The 17,117-nt window shown below is 37.4% G+C and overlaps 1 protein-coding gene across 1 annotated transcript; it reads right to left on the bottom strand.

The window, feature by feature from the left end:
* Positions 1-1,050: 1,050 nt before the first annotated feature.
* On the bottom strand, positions 1,051-1,989 carry LOC102413763 (olfactory receptor 10K2). The gene has a single exon (XM_006052507.4). It carries the CDS (start codon positions 1,987-1,989, stop codon positions 1,051-1,053), a length of 939 nt encoding a protein of 312 aa, XP_006052569.4.
* Positions 1,990-17,117: the final 15,128 nt, after the last annotated feature.

Genomic DNA, 17,117 nt, shown 5'->3' with positions numbered 1-17,117 from the left:
AAATGGAACAATTCTGTCAGGAGACCTTTATTAACAAGTCGATCTTGGAAAAAATATATAAAGCAAGGAGGCAGCTTTCTCCAAGGAGCTCCTTGTTTGCTCTACTTCTGTAGGAACATAAGCAAAATGTTCAATTCAAAATCTGGCTTGAAGTGCACATGAAGATCCCCAAGCTTCCTGAGATAGATGCTGTTTACTCTTTACACAGACTTTTCTACTTAATGGAGTGGTTAAACTTAGTCTGCTTTTCTTGCCCAGTCTGTGTGATTTTAGTTCTCTTTAACCAATGTCCTTGTGAATATCTTTAAGGAATTCTAACTAAATTTAGATTTGTACTGGTGCATAAAAAAATAAATAAAAAAAAACAGTTCTCAATACACTAGAAACATAGAAATGGATAACTTTTTGCATAATATTCTTTTTTGAACATTGGATATAACTTACGCACCAAAAATTGTTACTTTACAAATGCCATCTCATTTAAAAATTGTGTCCTAAGCTAAGCCAAAGACATTGAAGGGTGTTTGTTCTTTATAAAGCCTGAATATTATTTGATTATTTTGTCTACTCACTCTGCTTTATAAATACAAATAATGTTTTCCATCTATAGGTTAATATTTATTGGAGAATATAATGAAAAATTAAGATTTGGAAAAAATGATAAAATAATACAAATTATGGTCTGACTATCCTGACATCCAGAAAAGGGAGCAATAAAGAGAAGGAGCTTTCTGGGTTGCTAAACCAGAGAGTTAATATTGTACAGTATTTTGTACATTTACAATCTGGGTGAGATTGGGTAATAGTGTTTGCAAGAGTATAAAATTCTGAATCTGTGTATATTTTCCTACAGTAGCCATCCAATATTTTTCTGTCAATCAAGAGGACTTCAGTAGACAATAATTTATGTGACCATGACAAGATACTATTTTTTTTTTTTTTGGAAATAACTGAGAAATATCTCTGTTCTTGAACACTGCTCATTGCTTAATCATTTTTACTCAAGGAATTTTCCCCCATGTATTTAAAAATGCAGAATCTAGATTAATGTCATGATAAACAAATTGTTCTTCCCACAACTCTTTGAAGAGCTGATTTGAACTCTTTATTTCTCAAACTGTAAATCATAGGATTGAACAATGGCGTTAGGATTGTGTAGGATACTGATATGAGAGCATCCTGGCTTGAGGAATAGTTGGATTTAAGCCTTAAGTAGATAAAGGAGGCACAGCCATAATGAACAATGACAATAATGAGGTGAGAAGCACAGGTGGAAAAAGCTTTGTACCTGCCTAATGTGGAAGGAAATTGGAGTATGGCAGAGATGATGCGAATATAGGATACCAAAATCAACAGCAGGGGGATAATCAGGACCAATGCACAGAGCATGATAATGACAATCTGACTAAAGTGGGTATGGTAAGATGCTACCTTAAGAACAGGAGAGATATCACAGAAGAAGTGGTGTAGTTGGTTGGAGGAGTGAAAGGGCAGGTGAAATACCAAGGATGTGATGGTCTGTGCGACCATAAAGCCACAGGCACAGGAAGCAGCCACTAGTCCCACACACACCCCATGCCCCATGAGCACTGTGTAGCGCAGAGGGTCACAGATGGCCACGTAGCGATCATAACCCATGGCTGCCAGCAGGAAAGAGTGAGAGCAACCTAGAAAGAGGAAGGAAAACATCTGGATGGCACAGCCCAGAAAGGAGATGGTCTTCTTCTGGGCCAGCAGGTCAACCAGCATCTTGGGTACAATGACGAAGGTGTAAAAAGTCTCAGAGCAGGAGAGGACACCAAGGAAGAAGTACATGGGGGTGTGGAGGGCTCTGTCCAGCACAATGGTAGAGATGATGATGGCATTGGTGCCCAGGGTGAAGAGGTAGACCAGCAGGAAGGCAGCAAAGAGCAGCCACTGTAGCCCAGCCAGAGAGGAGAAGCCAAGGAAGACAAACTCTCTCACCAAGGAATCATTGACACACTCCATGGAAGACGCATCATCAGGAGACAGTCTGAGAGAGAAGACAATGCCAAGAAAAATCCCTGAAAAATAGAAGAATCCTGAGAAACTGGTGATCATAGAACATGTATTCTCAGGTTTTGAGTTTACCCGTTAGTCTCCTTCCTGGTTTTTGTAAGACCTGAAGAAGCATCTAAAATTATTCAAAGCTTGCATCCAACTTTGAGTTTCCCCAATATTTTTAACATCATAAGAAAACTTTCTTGACATTTCTTTTTTACAGATGTATAAAGATTTCAGGAAACCAGTTATATCTCCTGATTTCTGGAGAAAAGTGTTGTGTTGACCCTGATGTTTTCTGCTTCTATAGTTATACCATTCCATCTCCCCAACTCAAACCTTATGAAATGCACACATCTTTTCTTCCTCCATTTATCCCCCTGATTCTTTGTTCAGTGCCTAACACAGTGATTTTTATTGCTTAGAAGGTACATTTATTACTAAATAATTACTATTATAATTCTAATTCCAGGATCCTTGATTCTCAGGACTATGAATACATTTATACAAAAATAAACTTAAATTTTACCCTTGAAAACACATGTAAAATTGAGTACTGTAGGAATAAAATGAATTTTGAATTTAGATAGATATAAGCTTTAATCCTGACTCTGGCATGTTCTTGTGGTAAGATCATAAATTCTCTAAGTCCCGCTTTCTCATTTGTATCATGAGAAAAGTAATTCTTACCTTCTAGGGTTATACAGTAAATTAATTGGGACCACATATTACAAAAGAGACATTCAATACATAGTGCTTAATAAATAATTCCATCTAATCACTTTTTTGTTGTTCTTCAAGAATTAGAAACATTTTCATCAAGGATAAAATGAGCATTTATTTAACTCATGGCAAGTTGTTGAAGCTGCCTTTCTGTACTTTCTCAGGGATGCAGAGGGGATTTAAGAGAGATTATCATTCCTCTGAGTTCTCCAAGCTTGATTAAAAGTAACTTGGTCTTACTGGAGTCCTGTTCTGCACTGGAAGGGAGGTAAGGTGACTGATTTTGAAGTTCCAAGCAAGTTCTTTGGTATTTAGTTCTCTGTAGTCTGAGTCACCCAGGCAGGTTATTTACATCTTGCAGAGGGCAAGGGAGGTTTCACAAAATTCCTATTTCGGAGGGTGGGGGTATACAGGATAAGTTTAGAAGATAAACTTGTATTGCATAGTCAGACTTAGTCACATATGAATAACAATTTAGAAGTTTCTCATTGTGGATGCTCTATAAATCAATGATGCACACTTTATGTATGTTTTAGTCTACATATTTATAAATCAGCATCAGCTCTTTGAAAATGAAAACATGAAACTGTTAGTCACTCAGTTGTGTTTGACTTTTTGAGACTCTATGGGATGTAGCCCACCAGGAATCCCTGCCCATGGCATTCTCCAGGCAAGGATGCTGGAGTGGGTAACCATTCCCTTCTCCAGGGGATGTTGCCAACCTAGAGACTGAGTGCAGGTCTCCTGCATTGCAGGCAGATTCTTTACCATCTGAGACACCAGGGAAGTCCTTTATTGAGTTCTTAAAGATTAGAGATGAAGCACAAGCTGGACTCAAGATTGCTGGGAGAAATATCAATAAACTCAGATATGCAGATGACACCACCCTTATGGCAGAAAGTGAGGAGGAACTGAAGAGCCTCTCAATAAAAGTGAAAGAGGAGAGTGAAAAGGTTGGCTTAAAACTCAGCATTCAGAAAACGAAGACCAAGTCATCTGGTCCCATCACTTTATGGCAAATAGATGGGGAAACAGTGAAAACAGTGACACAATTTATTTTTGGCGGCTCCAAAATCACTGCAGATGGTGCCTGCGGTCATGAACTTAAAAGATGCTTGCTCCTTGGAAGGAAAGTTATGATCAACCTAGACAGCTTATTAAAAAGCAGAGACATTGCTTTGCCAGCAAAGGTCCATCTAGTCAAAGCTATGGATTTCCCAGTAGTCATGTATGGATATGAGAGTTGAAATACAGAGAAATCTGAGTGCTGAAAAATGGATGCTTTTGAACTGTGGTATTGGAGAAGACTCTTGAGAGTCTCTTGGTCTGAAAGGAGATCCAACCAGTCCATCCTAAAGGAAATTAGTCCTGAATATTCATTGGAAGGGCTCTTGTTGAAGCTGAAACTCCAATTCTTTGGCAACCTTATGCGAAGAGCTGACTCATATGAAAAGACCCTGAGGCTGGGAAAGATCGAAGATGGGAGGAGAAGGGGATGACAGAGGATGAGATGGCTGGATGGCATCACTGACTCAATGGATATGAGTTTGAGTAAACTCCGGGAATTGGTGATGGATAGGGAGTCCTGGTGTGCTGAAGTCCATGGGGTCACAAAGATTCAGACATGCCTGAGCAACTGAATTGAACTGAACTGAAAGATTAGAGTATTACTTAATAATATCCATATTTTATGGCTTTATCATTTTTATTATATTTTAAGTATTACAGTTATAAATATGAATAAAATAATTTTTCCTTTCTCATGGAAGCGATAATAAAATAGTTAGCCATATTGTAAGACATACTATCATAAATATCAGGGAACAAGCAAAATATCTTGAAAATCTTGAGAAAAAACAAGCAACTTCATGGAAATCTTTGAAGAGCAAATGCCATTTGAATGTCACCTATAAACATTTTGATAAAAATATGGACTGAGTGTCAATGTCACTCTTTATGTAAACCTTGTGATGTAGCTGACTAATTTCCCTTAATGTTGATTAGCCCTTCAGGATTGAACAAACACCTGTCGTTTTGTTGTCAGGCATAGAGATACATCATTTTTATAAAGGAAATACCTAAATTTACATAATTCTGTGAACTGAGAGACACTCCTTTCTTTCTTTTTCTTCCTTTTTTTTCTTTACCAAAACTGTCACACTGAGGTCACAAACTCAAAACCAAAAAAAAAAAAAAAAAAAACCCAATTCAGTTAACTTCTTTGGAGATCCTCATCCCAAATATTAGTCCATCTGTATTGCTTTCAATGTTTCCAGGAAGAAAAAATAGGATATAATTTTGGTATCAGCTTATCAACAAAAATTTAGATCCATTATATAGAAATATAACATGAACTATCATTTATCATGTTTTTCATAATGCAGATAGGGTGAACATACTGTTATATTTGGTCTCTCATTTGGTCCTCATCATGATCTCATGAGGTAGGTATTACTTTTGACTTCTTCACTGTAAGAGAGTATAATTTGAGAATCAAAGTGTTTGGAGATGCCTTTCAAATTCACACAGCTAGTGGAACAAGCACCAAACTATAAATATTCTGACTGGCATAAGAGTAAAATGTGTGTGTGTGTGTGTGTGTGTGTGTGTGTGTATTGGTGAGAAGGGAAAAATAGTATTCTGTCACCTCCTTACATAGGATGTTATTTTAACAAAAGGATTCCTCCCTAGAGAAGGAAATGGCAACCCACTTCTATATTCTTGCCTGGAAAATTCCACGGACAGAGGAGCCTGGTGAGCTAAAGTTCATGGGGTCCTAAAGAGTTGGCCACGACTGAGCACATTTGCACATACTACTATCTAAAATCATTGTTTACTTTTTGTATTCCTTCCAGAAGAGTTTGGGACTTCCAGTTCTTCCACATCCTTACTAATATGTTTAGTCTTTTTAAACTTTTAATGTTTTTAATAAATGTGTAGCATTAAAAAAAAAGAATAAAGGAAAAAAGGATTCTTGTTACATTTTGTTACACGCTTAAGTCCCAGCCCCACTGTGTATTAGCTATAGGACTTCAACATGTCTGAAGTACTTTCCTCTTCCTTATAATAGGGTTCATTCTGATACCAGCTAACCTAATTTTCAAAGTTTGTTCAAAATGAATAAGAGAATATCATTGCAAATCTTAAATATTACACAAATATTAGTTCTGTAATTGTAATTTAGAGTTGAAAAGGGGAGGCAGTTTTGAGAATATTTCTCTCATACTGCTTGGTATACTCCACTGATTTCAGGAAGGGTATATAAGATAAAGATGATTTCCATTCCCAGGACTGAGAAAGGCATATTGCATTTTTGTCCTTGTTTCTTACTCAAGAGGATCTACAGAAAACTGGGGTCATAAATGTTATGTATAGCTGTGACAAAGTAAAAATGCTAATTGCTCATTCATGCCTGACTCTTTGCGACCCAGTAGACTGTGGCCCATCAGGCTCCTCTGTCCATGGCAAGAATCCTGGAGTGGGTTGCCATTTCCTCCTCCAGGGGGTCTTCTTGACCCAGGGATCAAATCCAATCCACGTCTCTTATGTCTCCTGCATTGGTAGGCAGGTTCTTTACCACTAACTAAGGCCATGCTAAGTGAAATAAGCCAGACACAGAAGGACAATTCCTTTTGTAAATGTTATCTAAAATAGTCAAATTCACAGAAAGAGAAAGTCAAATAGTGACTGCCAGGGCCTGGGACAAGGAAGAGAAAGAGGAAGTGGCTGTTTATCGGTGTTAAGTTTCAGTTATGTGAGATGAATGTGTTTTAGAGATCTGTTGTATAATATTGTACCTGTAGCTAATATTTTGTTATTGTATACTTAAACATTTACTAAGAGGGTAGATCTCACGTTTGTTGTTCTTACTAAAATGAAACAAAAGTTTTGTGAATAAAGTGTTGTTGAGTGTACTTTTGAATTAAATCAAAACCAAGACTGTGTCTATGTAAATTTAGGAAGAGCAATGAGACAATTAATTTAAAATATGTATAAAATATACATGCATAGTTCTATAAAAGTTCATTTTAAAATTTCATTAATCCTGATTAACATTATTTAGAGTCCACATTCTTGGGTATGGCTATCTCTGTCTTCCACTGTCACTGCACCAGTGTGGGCCCCTCACCCTTCTCTGTCTCTTACCTGAGCTGAGAAAGCACAGGTCCTGCTGGGGATTAAATGTTTACTCTTATTTCCTGTCCATTGTCCAGTTGCTCATTCCTGTAGGTGCTCAGTCCACTGTGTTGTCTGTTATTCATAGAAGGGCCCCCGTTTGCCTCTCCCTTTCCCTAAGAAAAGCCAGAGACACAGTGACTACAGGAGCTAGAATCCAGTTGAAATGGGAAATGGGAAAAGATCAAAACAGGGCAGAGGCTACTGGTCTCTACTCAGGGGTAGAGATATGATGATGGTCTGGGGACTAAGATCCAGACCAAAATCAAATGTAACTAATTTCTTCTTGACATTTTGTGCCAACTGACCAAAGACCACAAGTCATATCTAATAGTGACCACTGAAGTGTTGGCACTTTCATTGCATTTATTGGTAGTAGGAGGTTTCTCTGTGGGTCTCCTGATGCCAGAGTCATTGCCATGGAGATGTTGCACTGGGTTTAATTAAACAGCTGAATTGATTGTGGAAAGTAGAGGCAAGTTATCAAATGCCAAATTGCTCCAAATTGTACTCAAGAATTAGGGCTTGGGGAGTGGAAGGCTCTAAGCCACTCTCAAATGTAGCAATTTTCAAAAATTGACTATTTTAAATTGGTTTCTCAATTTTATGTTACCAAAGGATTGAAAGGTGTAATTCATGATGATAGGTATATTATAAAGCATGTTTGTTCAGCATAAAATGTGCTTTTGCACTTATAATTGGGAATATATCTTTCTGTTAGGCCGAGAGGACCAAATGAGCAATGTTGCTTTTACAGTAAAGGCCCAGGTCAGGAAAAGTTGAAAGGAGATTGATTTCACCATTAACCATTGAGTTCATTTTTTCTGCTCTTTATTTCATTATCCAGAAACTAACATAGCATACTGTTACACATAGGAGACACTAAAGATGTACTGAATGTTGGATGAATAAATGGTCACAGGTAGCATTATCCCTGGAGAAGGCAATGGCACCCCACTCCAGTACTCTTGCCTGGGAAATCCCATGGATGGAGGAGCTTGGTAGGCTGCAGTCCATGGGGTCGCTAAGAGTCAGGAACGACTGAGCGACTTCACTTTCACTTTTCACTTTCATGCATTGGAGAAGGAAATGGCACCCCACTCCAGTATTCTTGCCTGGAGAATCAGGGACAGAGGAGCCTAGTGGGCTGCCATCTATGGGGTCACACAGAGTCAGACACGACTGAAGCAACTTAGCAGCAGCATTATCCTAATTATATAAATGACCTCTTAGTTTAAACAAAAATATCATCATTTATTTTCCAGTTTCCAAAATTTCTGGTTTCTACTTGCCTGTGGCTAAGCTACAAATGGTTGATTTCAAAAGCAATGTCAATAAATGTTAAAGTCCCCTAACAATGGCTTGATGCATAGTAAGAATTCATCAACTATCTGATAAATTGAGACATAATGATATTGAGAACAAACATGAAAACAAACGAATAACAAAAAATAAATGAGATAGAGAAAAAATGTCCCAAAAGAAGTTAGAAAAGTGAAATTTTAGATATCTGATTCTGAATGCCAAGCATTTTTGTTGTTGTTGTTGTTGTTATTGGTGTCCATAATTTACTCCAAATGCATGTAGTTTTTTTTTTTAAACTTTTTAAAGTTTTTTTTTAATTAACATATGATAGGGATAGGAAAAGCTGTACATATTTAATGTATACAACTTGATGAATTTGATATAAGTATATATCTATGACCAGACAACCTTACCTGCCTCCTGCTAAAACTGTATGCAGGACAAGAAGCAACCATTAGAACCAGACATGGAAAAAGGCACTGGTTCCAAATTGGGAAAAGAATACATCAAGGCTGTATATTGTCACCTTGCTTATTTAACTTATATGCAGAGTACATCATGTGAAATGCCAGGCTGGATGAAACACAAGCTAAAATAAGATTACTGGGAGAAATATCAATAACTTCTGATATGCAAATGACACCACTCTTATGGCAGAAAGCAAAGAACTAAGAGCCTCTTGCTGAAAGTGGAGAGTGAAAAAATTGGCTTAAAACTCAACACTCAAAAAAGGAAGATCATGGCATCCAGTCCCATCACTTCATGGCAAATAGAAGGGGAAACAACAGAAATAGTAGCAGACTTAATTTTTTTCAGCTCCAAAATCACTGCAGATGTTGACTGCAGCCATGAAATTAAAAGACGCTTGCTCCTTGGAAGAAAAGCTATGACCAACCTAGACAGCATATTAAAAAGCAGAGACATTACTTTGCCAACAAGTGTCTGTCTAGTCAAAGCTATGGTTTTTCCAGTAGTCATGTATGGATGTGAGAGTTGGAACATAAAGAATTGATATTTTTGAACTGTGGTGTTGGAGAAGACTCTTGAGAGTCCCTGGACTACAAGGAGAGCAAACCAATCAATCCTAAAGGAAATCAATCCTGAATATTCATTGGTGGGATTGATGGTTAACTTGAAGCTCCAATACTTTGGCCACCTGATGGGAAGCACTGACTCATTATAAAAGACCCTAATCCCAGGAAAGATTGGAGGCAGGAGGAGAAGGGGATGACAGAGGATGAGATGGTTGGATGGCATCACCGACTCAATGGACATGAGTTTGAGCAAGCTCTGGGAGATGGTGAAGGACAGGGAAGCCTGGCATGCTGCAGTTCATGGGGTCACAAAGAGTTGGACACAACTGAGCAACGAACAACAATATATATCCATGAAACAATCACCACCATCAAAACCATAGACATATACATGACCTCCCAAAATTTTCATTAGCTAACTTTATTATCATTTATTATTAACTGTGATAAGAAGACATAAGGCCTATCCTCTAAGCAAACTTTAAGTATACAATACACTACTGTTATCTCAAAGTAATATACTATATAGTACATCTCCAGTTATCTTGCGAACTGAAATTTTGTACCCTTTAAGCAGCATCTCCACCTTTCCTTTATTCCCATCATCTTATTGTCTGCTTCTATGAGTTTAACTATTTCACAGATTCCACACTTAGGGAGATCATGCAATATTTGTCTTTCTGTGTCTGGCTTATTTCTCTTAGCATAACACTCTTGAAATTCACCCACGCTGTGGCAAATGTTAGGCTTTCCTTTTTTTTTATATATTGTGCTCTTACCACATTTTTTATTTTATACATACCATTAGGTTGTTTTCATAACTTTGCTATTGTGAATGGTGCTGCAATTAACATGGGAATGCAAGTATTGCTTTGGATTCTAATTCAATTCCTTTCAATAACTGCCCCCACAGTGGGATATCTAGATCACATGGTAGTTTTATTTTGAATTTTAAAAGAACTTCCATGCTGTTTTTCCTAATGGCTGTATCAATTTTATTTCCACCAACAGTGTACCAGAGTCCTCCTTTCTCCACATCCTTGCCAACGTATTATCTTTTCATTGATAAAGGCCATTCTAACAAATGTGAGATGATATCTCACTATGGTTATAGTTTGCATATCCCTGATAATTAATGATTTTGAGTATTTTTTATACATCTTTGACTATTTGTTTTGTTTGCAAATTGGGGAAAACATAGCCTCTATTAATGGTTCTAGGAAACACTGGATAGCAACATGCAAAATAATAAAATAGGACCCTTTTGCTACACCATACATAAAAATGAACTCAAAATGGATTAAAAACTTAAACATAAGGCCTGGAACTATAAAATCCTTAGTAAAAAAAAAAAAAATAGAGAAAAAGCTTCTTAACATTTGCCATTGCAGGCTTTTTTAATATGCCTCCCAAAATACATATAACAAAAGCAAAAATAAGTAAGTAGGATTATGTCAAACAACTTCTGCACAGCAAAGAAACAATCAACAAATTAAAAAGACAATCTGTGAAATACAAACATAGTTTTGCAAACAATGTATCTGATAAAAGACTAATATCCATAATATATAAGGAACTCATACAATTTAATAGCAAAAAAAAATAAAAGCAAAAATTTTGATTAAAATTGGGTAAATAAGCTGAGTAGAGATTTTTCCAGAAAGAACTATAAATGGACACACCCACTACTTAGAGTAATATCCCAATTTTATTATATTTTAAATTTTGTTCTCATTGTTCATCGAATTGCTTCATCCTGAAATTTCCGGAGGAGCAGGTAATGTTTACTAAGTCAGTCAGAACATTGGATTTTTCCTGTAGTGTTTGATTCACGATGAGTATGTGATCCAAATCTGTTCAGTCAGGATCAACACGATTCAGTCTCCCAACTTTTGTTTTTACATCCAAGGAAGTGAATTATTTCTTCCTCTGGACTAGATTTTGTGAGTTAAAGTTGTCAGAGACTTCTGAGCTTAGGCTAAAAAAATGGAGCCAAGACTGAAGAAACAGATCTATGTGAAGCATCCAGATAACAAAGGATGACTGTTTGAACTCTGTATTGAATGTGGTGCCAAACCACAGTAGCACTGGACTTTTCAAGCTTACATAAACCACATTATATTTTTTGTTAATGCCAGTTTGAGTTGGATTATCTTTTATTTGCAGCCCAAAGAATCTTAAATTATAAGACCTGATTGCATTCCATGGCAGATTGAAGATGACTTAGAGTATGTCCTATTAAGGCAAGCATTACTATGTAAAAAATTAGAAATTAAAACAAAGGTAAATAATGATATCTTAATAAGGTAAATTTGGGAGGAGCCATTACATAGAAATGTATATAGTGAACAAACATATGTATTAAATTTAATCTTAAAATTAAATAACAAGGGTCATACTAGCAAATTCAAAACATACATAATTGAGTCTTATTGTTCTCAGATATAAAACATCTAAAGGATGTGATTTCCAATAGTACTTCAAATAGAAGTATTGATCATATTGATTAAATCATAAATGATCATTGGATATCCAGGCAGAATAAAAGATCTAAAAAACAATGTGACCACATCACACATTTAAATATCAGCCCAATAGCCTAAATGAAAAGTGTAAGTTTATCTACTCTCAGCCCGCTCAGATCTCTGGTTTCTATGAACCATCACTGCAGATTTAAGAGTGGAGTCTCTATTTTGTACAACCCTCTGACTTTGCCTGAAAGTAAGCTCTGCTGGCTTCAAAGCCAAACATTCTTGAGGTCATCATTCTGTCATAAGGCCCCTGATTTGGGGCTCAGCTCGGGCTTCTTACTTCTTACGGAGAGTCTCTGTGATTGTAATAATAATCTGTCTGTGAGTTGCCACTCAGGTCATCAGTTGTGATTCTTATTGTTGTTGTGGTTCCTTCTTTATATCTTTAGTTGTAGAAGATCTTTCCTGCTAGCTTTCCAGCCTTTCTCATCAATAGTTGTAACTGATGAGATTATAAATACTGTAATTTTGGTGTGTCCATGGAAGGAGTTAAGTTCAGAGTCTTCCTACCCCACCATCTTGTCCAATCCACTCATAATGACTTTCCAATAAAAACTATTCAGGTAGCTTTAAGTTTTTCTTTCTATCTTTCTTTTTTGACACAAAAGATTTATTTGCCTATCAAATTGAAGTTCCATCCAGGACACTTTCATGAATATAACTTTGCCAACTTAACAACTCACACATATCATTTTGGGAAATGAGTACCATAAGAACCTTTTCAGAGCAGTGTTCCCTTCCTTATTCCTCAATGTGTAGGCAAGTTGTTTGAGTAGAGAGGTGATCACTGTATAGGTCGCTGCCACAAGCCGGTGTATGAGGAGTACAGGGATGCAAACCTCAATAAATAAATGAAGCACAGCCAGAGTGGACAATGACTACAGTGAGGTGGGAGGACCAGGTGGTAAAGCCTTTACACCTCCTTATAGAGAGATCTTGAGGATGGTGGAAACAATGAAGACATAGGAGATGAAGATCAGCACAAGGGGAACCAGCAACACCAGAATGCTGAGAAAGAAGATAGCCATCTCCTTCAGGTTGGTGTCTGTGTGGCCCAGTTTTATGACTGGGGAAATGTCACAAAATTGGTTGATCTGACTGGAGGTACAGAAGAGTACACTAAACACCAAGGTGTTGACAACCACAGAGATCAGGAAACCACAGAAGCTTGAGGCTGAAACCAGCATGCAGGTGGCACAGCTTGCAATGAGTGTGTAGTTGAGAGGGTTGCAGATGGCAGTATAGTGATCATAGCCCATCACAGCATTTAGAAAACAGTTGGTACATGCCAAGCCCACAAAGAAATAGAACAGGGAAGTAACTATATTCTGAGAAAGAAATAGTATTGTGGAAACAAGTGGTCAGCATTTTGGTACAATGAGCAAGAAGTAACAGGTTTCAGAGCAGGAGAAGACAAAGAAAAAGAAGTACTGATCCAAAGGAATGATAGCCATGATGGCATTGGCCATTGGAGTGGTCAGGTAGACTGGGAGGAAAAGAAGAAGAGAAGGATCTGCAGATGTCCCAGCTTTAAAAAGCCTATAAGGATGGACTTGATGGTCATATTCTGGCTCTACCTCACCAATAGGCACTGGGAATCAAACTCAGACATTCTTATATCCAGAACAGAAAGAATATGACAAAAAAGTGAGGTGCTTCCATGGAAACCACAAATGCATTTCTGTACAAAGCTAATGATACTGATATGAAAACAATTAGTAACAAGTTAAGTACACTAATAAAGGAAGGAGGAGAAAGCAGGAGGCATGAGAAGCAGTGACATAAGTTTTAAAATATCTAAGTTAGTGATATCTGAATGTTTATTTCTATAATTGTTCTCATTCTTTGTATTATGATTTGCATGGAAGATTCATACAAAGCACATTAAATCAATAAGTGATTTTAAGCTCATCTCATCCAATCTTGCCATTTTATGGAAGAAGAAAATGATTTACTTAATTGACATGTTAATACAAAGCTAATGAAAGGAGTAAAATAATGAATTTAGGAAATCAATCAAATATAGACTAAGGAAAAAGACACAAGAATCAATAAAACTAAAGTTAAAAAAAAAAACACAAAAAAATTAAATCGACAAAGTCTTAGCTAAATTGACTCTATACATGGACATAACCAGATGGTCAACACCGAAATCAGACTGATTATATTCTTTGCAGCCAAAGATGGAGAAGCTCTATAAAGTTAGCAAAAACAAGACTGGGAGCTGACTGTGGCTCAGATCATGAACGCCTTATTGCCAAATTCAGACCTAAATTGAAAAAGTAAGGAAAACCACTAGACCATTCAATTGAAGTCACTCAGTCGTGTCCGATTCTTTGTGACCCCATGGACTGTAGCCTACCAGTCTCCTCAACCATGGAATTTTCAGGCAAAAATACTGGAGTGGGTTGCCATATCCTTCTCCAGGGGATCTCCCCGACCCAGGGATCGAACCCTGGTCGGCCACATTGTGGGCAGATGCTTTACCGTCTGAGCCACCAGGGAAGCCAACAGGTCAGACCATTCAGGTATGACCTAAATCAAATCCCTTATGATTATAGAGTGGAAGTGAGAAATAGATTTAAGGGACTAGATCTGATAGACAGAGTGCCTGATGAACTATGGACAGAGGTTCATGACATTGTACAGGAGACAGGGATCAAGACCATCCTCATGCAAAAGAAATGCAAGAAAGCAAAATGGTGTCTGAGGAGGCCTTACAAATAGCTGAGAAAAGAGGAGAAGTGAAAAGCAAAGGAGAAAAGGAAAGATAAGCATCTGAATGCAGAGTTCCAAAGAATAGCAAGGAGAGATAAGAAAGCCTTCCTCAGCCATCAGTGCAAAGAGATAGAGGAAAACAACAGAATGGGAAAGACAAGAGATCTCTTCAAGAAAATTAGAGATACCAAGGGAAGATTTCATGCAAAGATAGGCTTGATAAAGGACAGAAATGTTATGGACCTAACAGAAGCAGAAGATATTAAGAAGAGGTGGCAAAAATACACAAAAGAACTGTACAAAAAAGATCTTCATGACCTAGATAATCATGATAGTGTGATCACTCACCTAGAGCCAGACATCTCGGAATGCGAAGTCAAGTGGGCCTTAGAAAGCGTCATTATGAACAAAGCTAGTGGAGGTGATGGAATTCCAGCTGAGCTGTTTCAAATCGTGGAAGATGATGCTGTGAAAGTGCTGCACTCAATATGTCAGCAAATTTGGAAAACTCAGCAGTGGCCACAGGACTGAAAAAGGTCAGTTTTCGTCTCAATCCCAAAGAAAGACAATGCCAAAGAATGCTCAAACTACTGCACAATTGCACTCATCTCACACGCTAGTAAAGTAATGCTCAAAATTCTCCAAGCCAGGCTTCAGCAATACGTGAACCGTGAAATTCCAGGTGTTCAAGCTGGTTTTAGAAAAGGCAGAGGAACCAGAGATCAAATTACCAACATCTGCTGGATCATCAAAAAAGCAAGAGAGTTCCAGAAAAACATCTATTTCTGCTTTATTGACTATGCCAAAGCCTTTGACTGTGTGGATCACAATAAACTGTGGCAAATTCTGAAAGGGATGGGAATCCCAGACCACCTGACCTGCCTCTTGAGAAACCTATATGCAGGTCAGGAAGCAACAGTTAGAACAGGGCATAGAACAACAGACTGTTTCCAAATAGGAAAAGGAGTACGGCAAGGCTGTAAAACGCTGGGCTGGAAGAAGCACAAGCTGGAATCAAGATTGCTGGGAGAAATATTAAATACCTCAGATCTGCAGATGACACCACCCTTATGGCAGAAAGGAAAGAGGAACTAAAAAGCCTCTTGATGAAAGTGAAAGAGGAGAGTGAAAATGTTGGCTTAAAGCTCAACATTCAGAAAATGAAGATCATGGAATCCAGTCCCATTACTTCATGGCAACTAGATGGGGAAACAGTGGAAACAGTGGCTGACTTTAGTTTTTGGGCTCCAAAATCACTGCAGATGGTAATTGAAGCCATGAAATTAAAAGACACTTACTTCTTGGAAGGAAAGTTATGACCAACCTAGATAGTATATTCAAGAGCAGAGATATTTTTTGCTAACAAAGGTCCGTCTCGTCAAGGCTATGGTTTTTCCAGTAGTCATGTATGGATGTGAGAGTTGGACTGTGAAGAAAGCTGAGCACTGAAGAATTGATGCTTTTGAACTGTGGTGTTGGAGAAGACTCTTGAGAGTCCTTTGGACTGCAAGGAGATCCAAGCAGTCCATTCTAAAGGAGAGTGTTCTTTGGAAGGACTGATGCTAAAGCTGAAACTCCAGTACTTTGGCCACCTCACGCAAAGAGTTGACTCATTGCAAAAGACTCTGATGCTGGGAGTGAATGTGGGCAGGAGGAGAAGGGGATGACAGAGGATGAGATGGCTGGATAGCATCACTGACTCGATGGGCGTGAGTCTGAATGAACTCCAGGAATTGGTGATGGATGAGGAGGCCAGGCGTGGTGCAATTCATGGGGTCACAAAGAGTCGGACATGACTGAGCTACTGATCTTAACTGAACTAGCTAAATTAAATAGGAAAAAAGGGAAGACTCAAATAAAATCAAAGAAACAAAAGAGGAGATGTTGTAATGTATGCCTCAGAATGTTAAAAGAGTAATATAAGAATATTATCACCAATTGTGTACTTCTAAATTGGGTATTTTAGAAGAAATTAATAAATTTATAGAAACATCAATCTACCAAAACTGTAGAAGAAGAAACTGTCAAGAAGAAATAGAAAGTTTAAGTAGACAAAAACTAATAAAGATATTAATCAGTAGTCAAAAATCTCCCAATAAAGAAAAATCCAAGATCAGATGGTTTTCTGAGCTAATTTTACCAAGCATGCAAAGAAGAATTGATACAACCCTTTTTAAATGCTTCAAAAAAATAGAAGAAGGAACACTTTCAAATTTAAATAATGAGGCTAACATCATCCTGATACCAATACCAGATAAAGACACAGAAAAACCACAAGCCAACTTCCCTAAAGAGCATAGATGGAAAAATCTCAACCAAATACTAGGAAACTAAATACAAGAGAACATTACATTTATTATATTTTATTCTTATGATACAAGGGTGGTTGAAGATGTACAAATCAGTCAATGTGCTGTACCACACTAATGAAATAAAAAGCATCATCAAATAAATATATGTAGAAAAAGTATTTGACAAAGTTCAACATCCAATCATGATTAAAACTCTCTCCAAATAGTTATAGAACTTACTTTGACACAGTAAAGTTGGTATACAAAAAGCCCACAGCTTAATCATAATCAATGAGAGAAAATGTAAAGCTTGTTAT

Source organism: Bubalus bubalis, chromosome 6 (assembly GCF_019923935.1).
Source record: "Bubalus bubalis isolate 160015118507 breed Murrah chromosome 6, NDDB_SH_1, whole genome shotgun sequence".
Classification (NCBI taxonomy): domain Eukaryota; kingdom Metazoa; phylum Chordata; class Mammalia; order Artiodactyla; family Bovidae; genus Bubalus; species Bubalus bubalis.
This window is presented reverse-complemented; position numbering and strand designations above follow the sequence as displayed.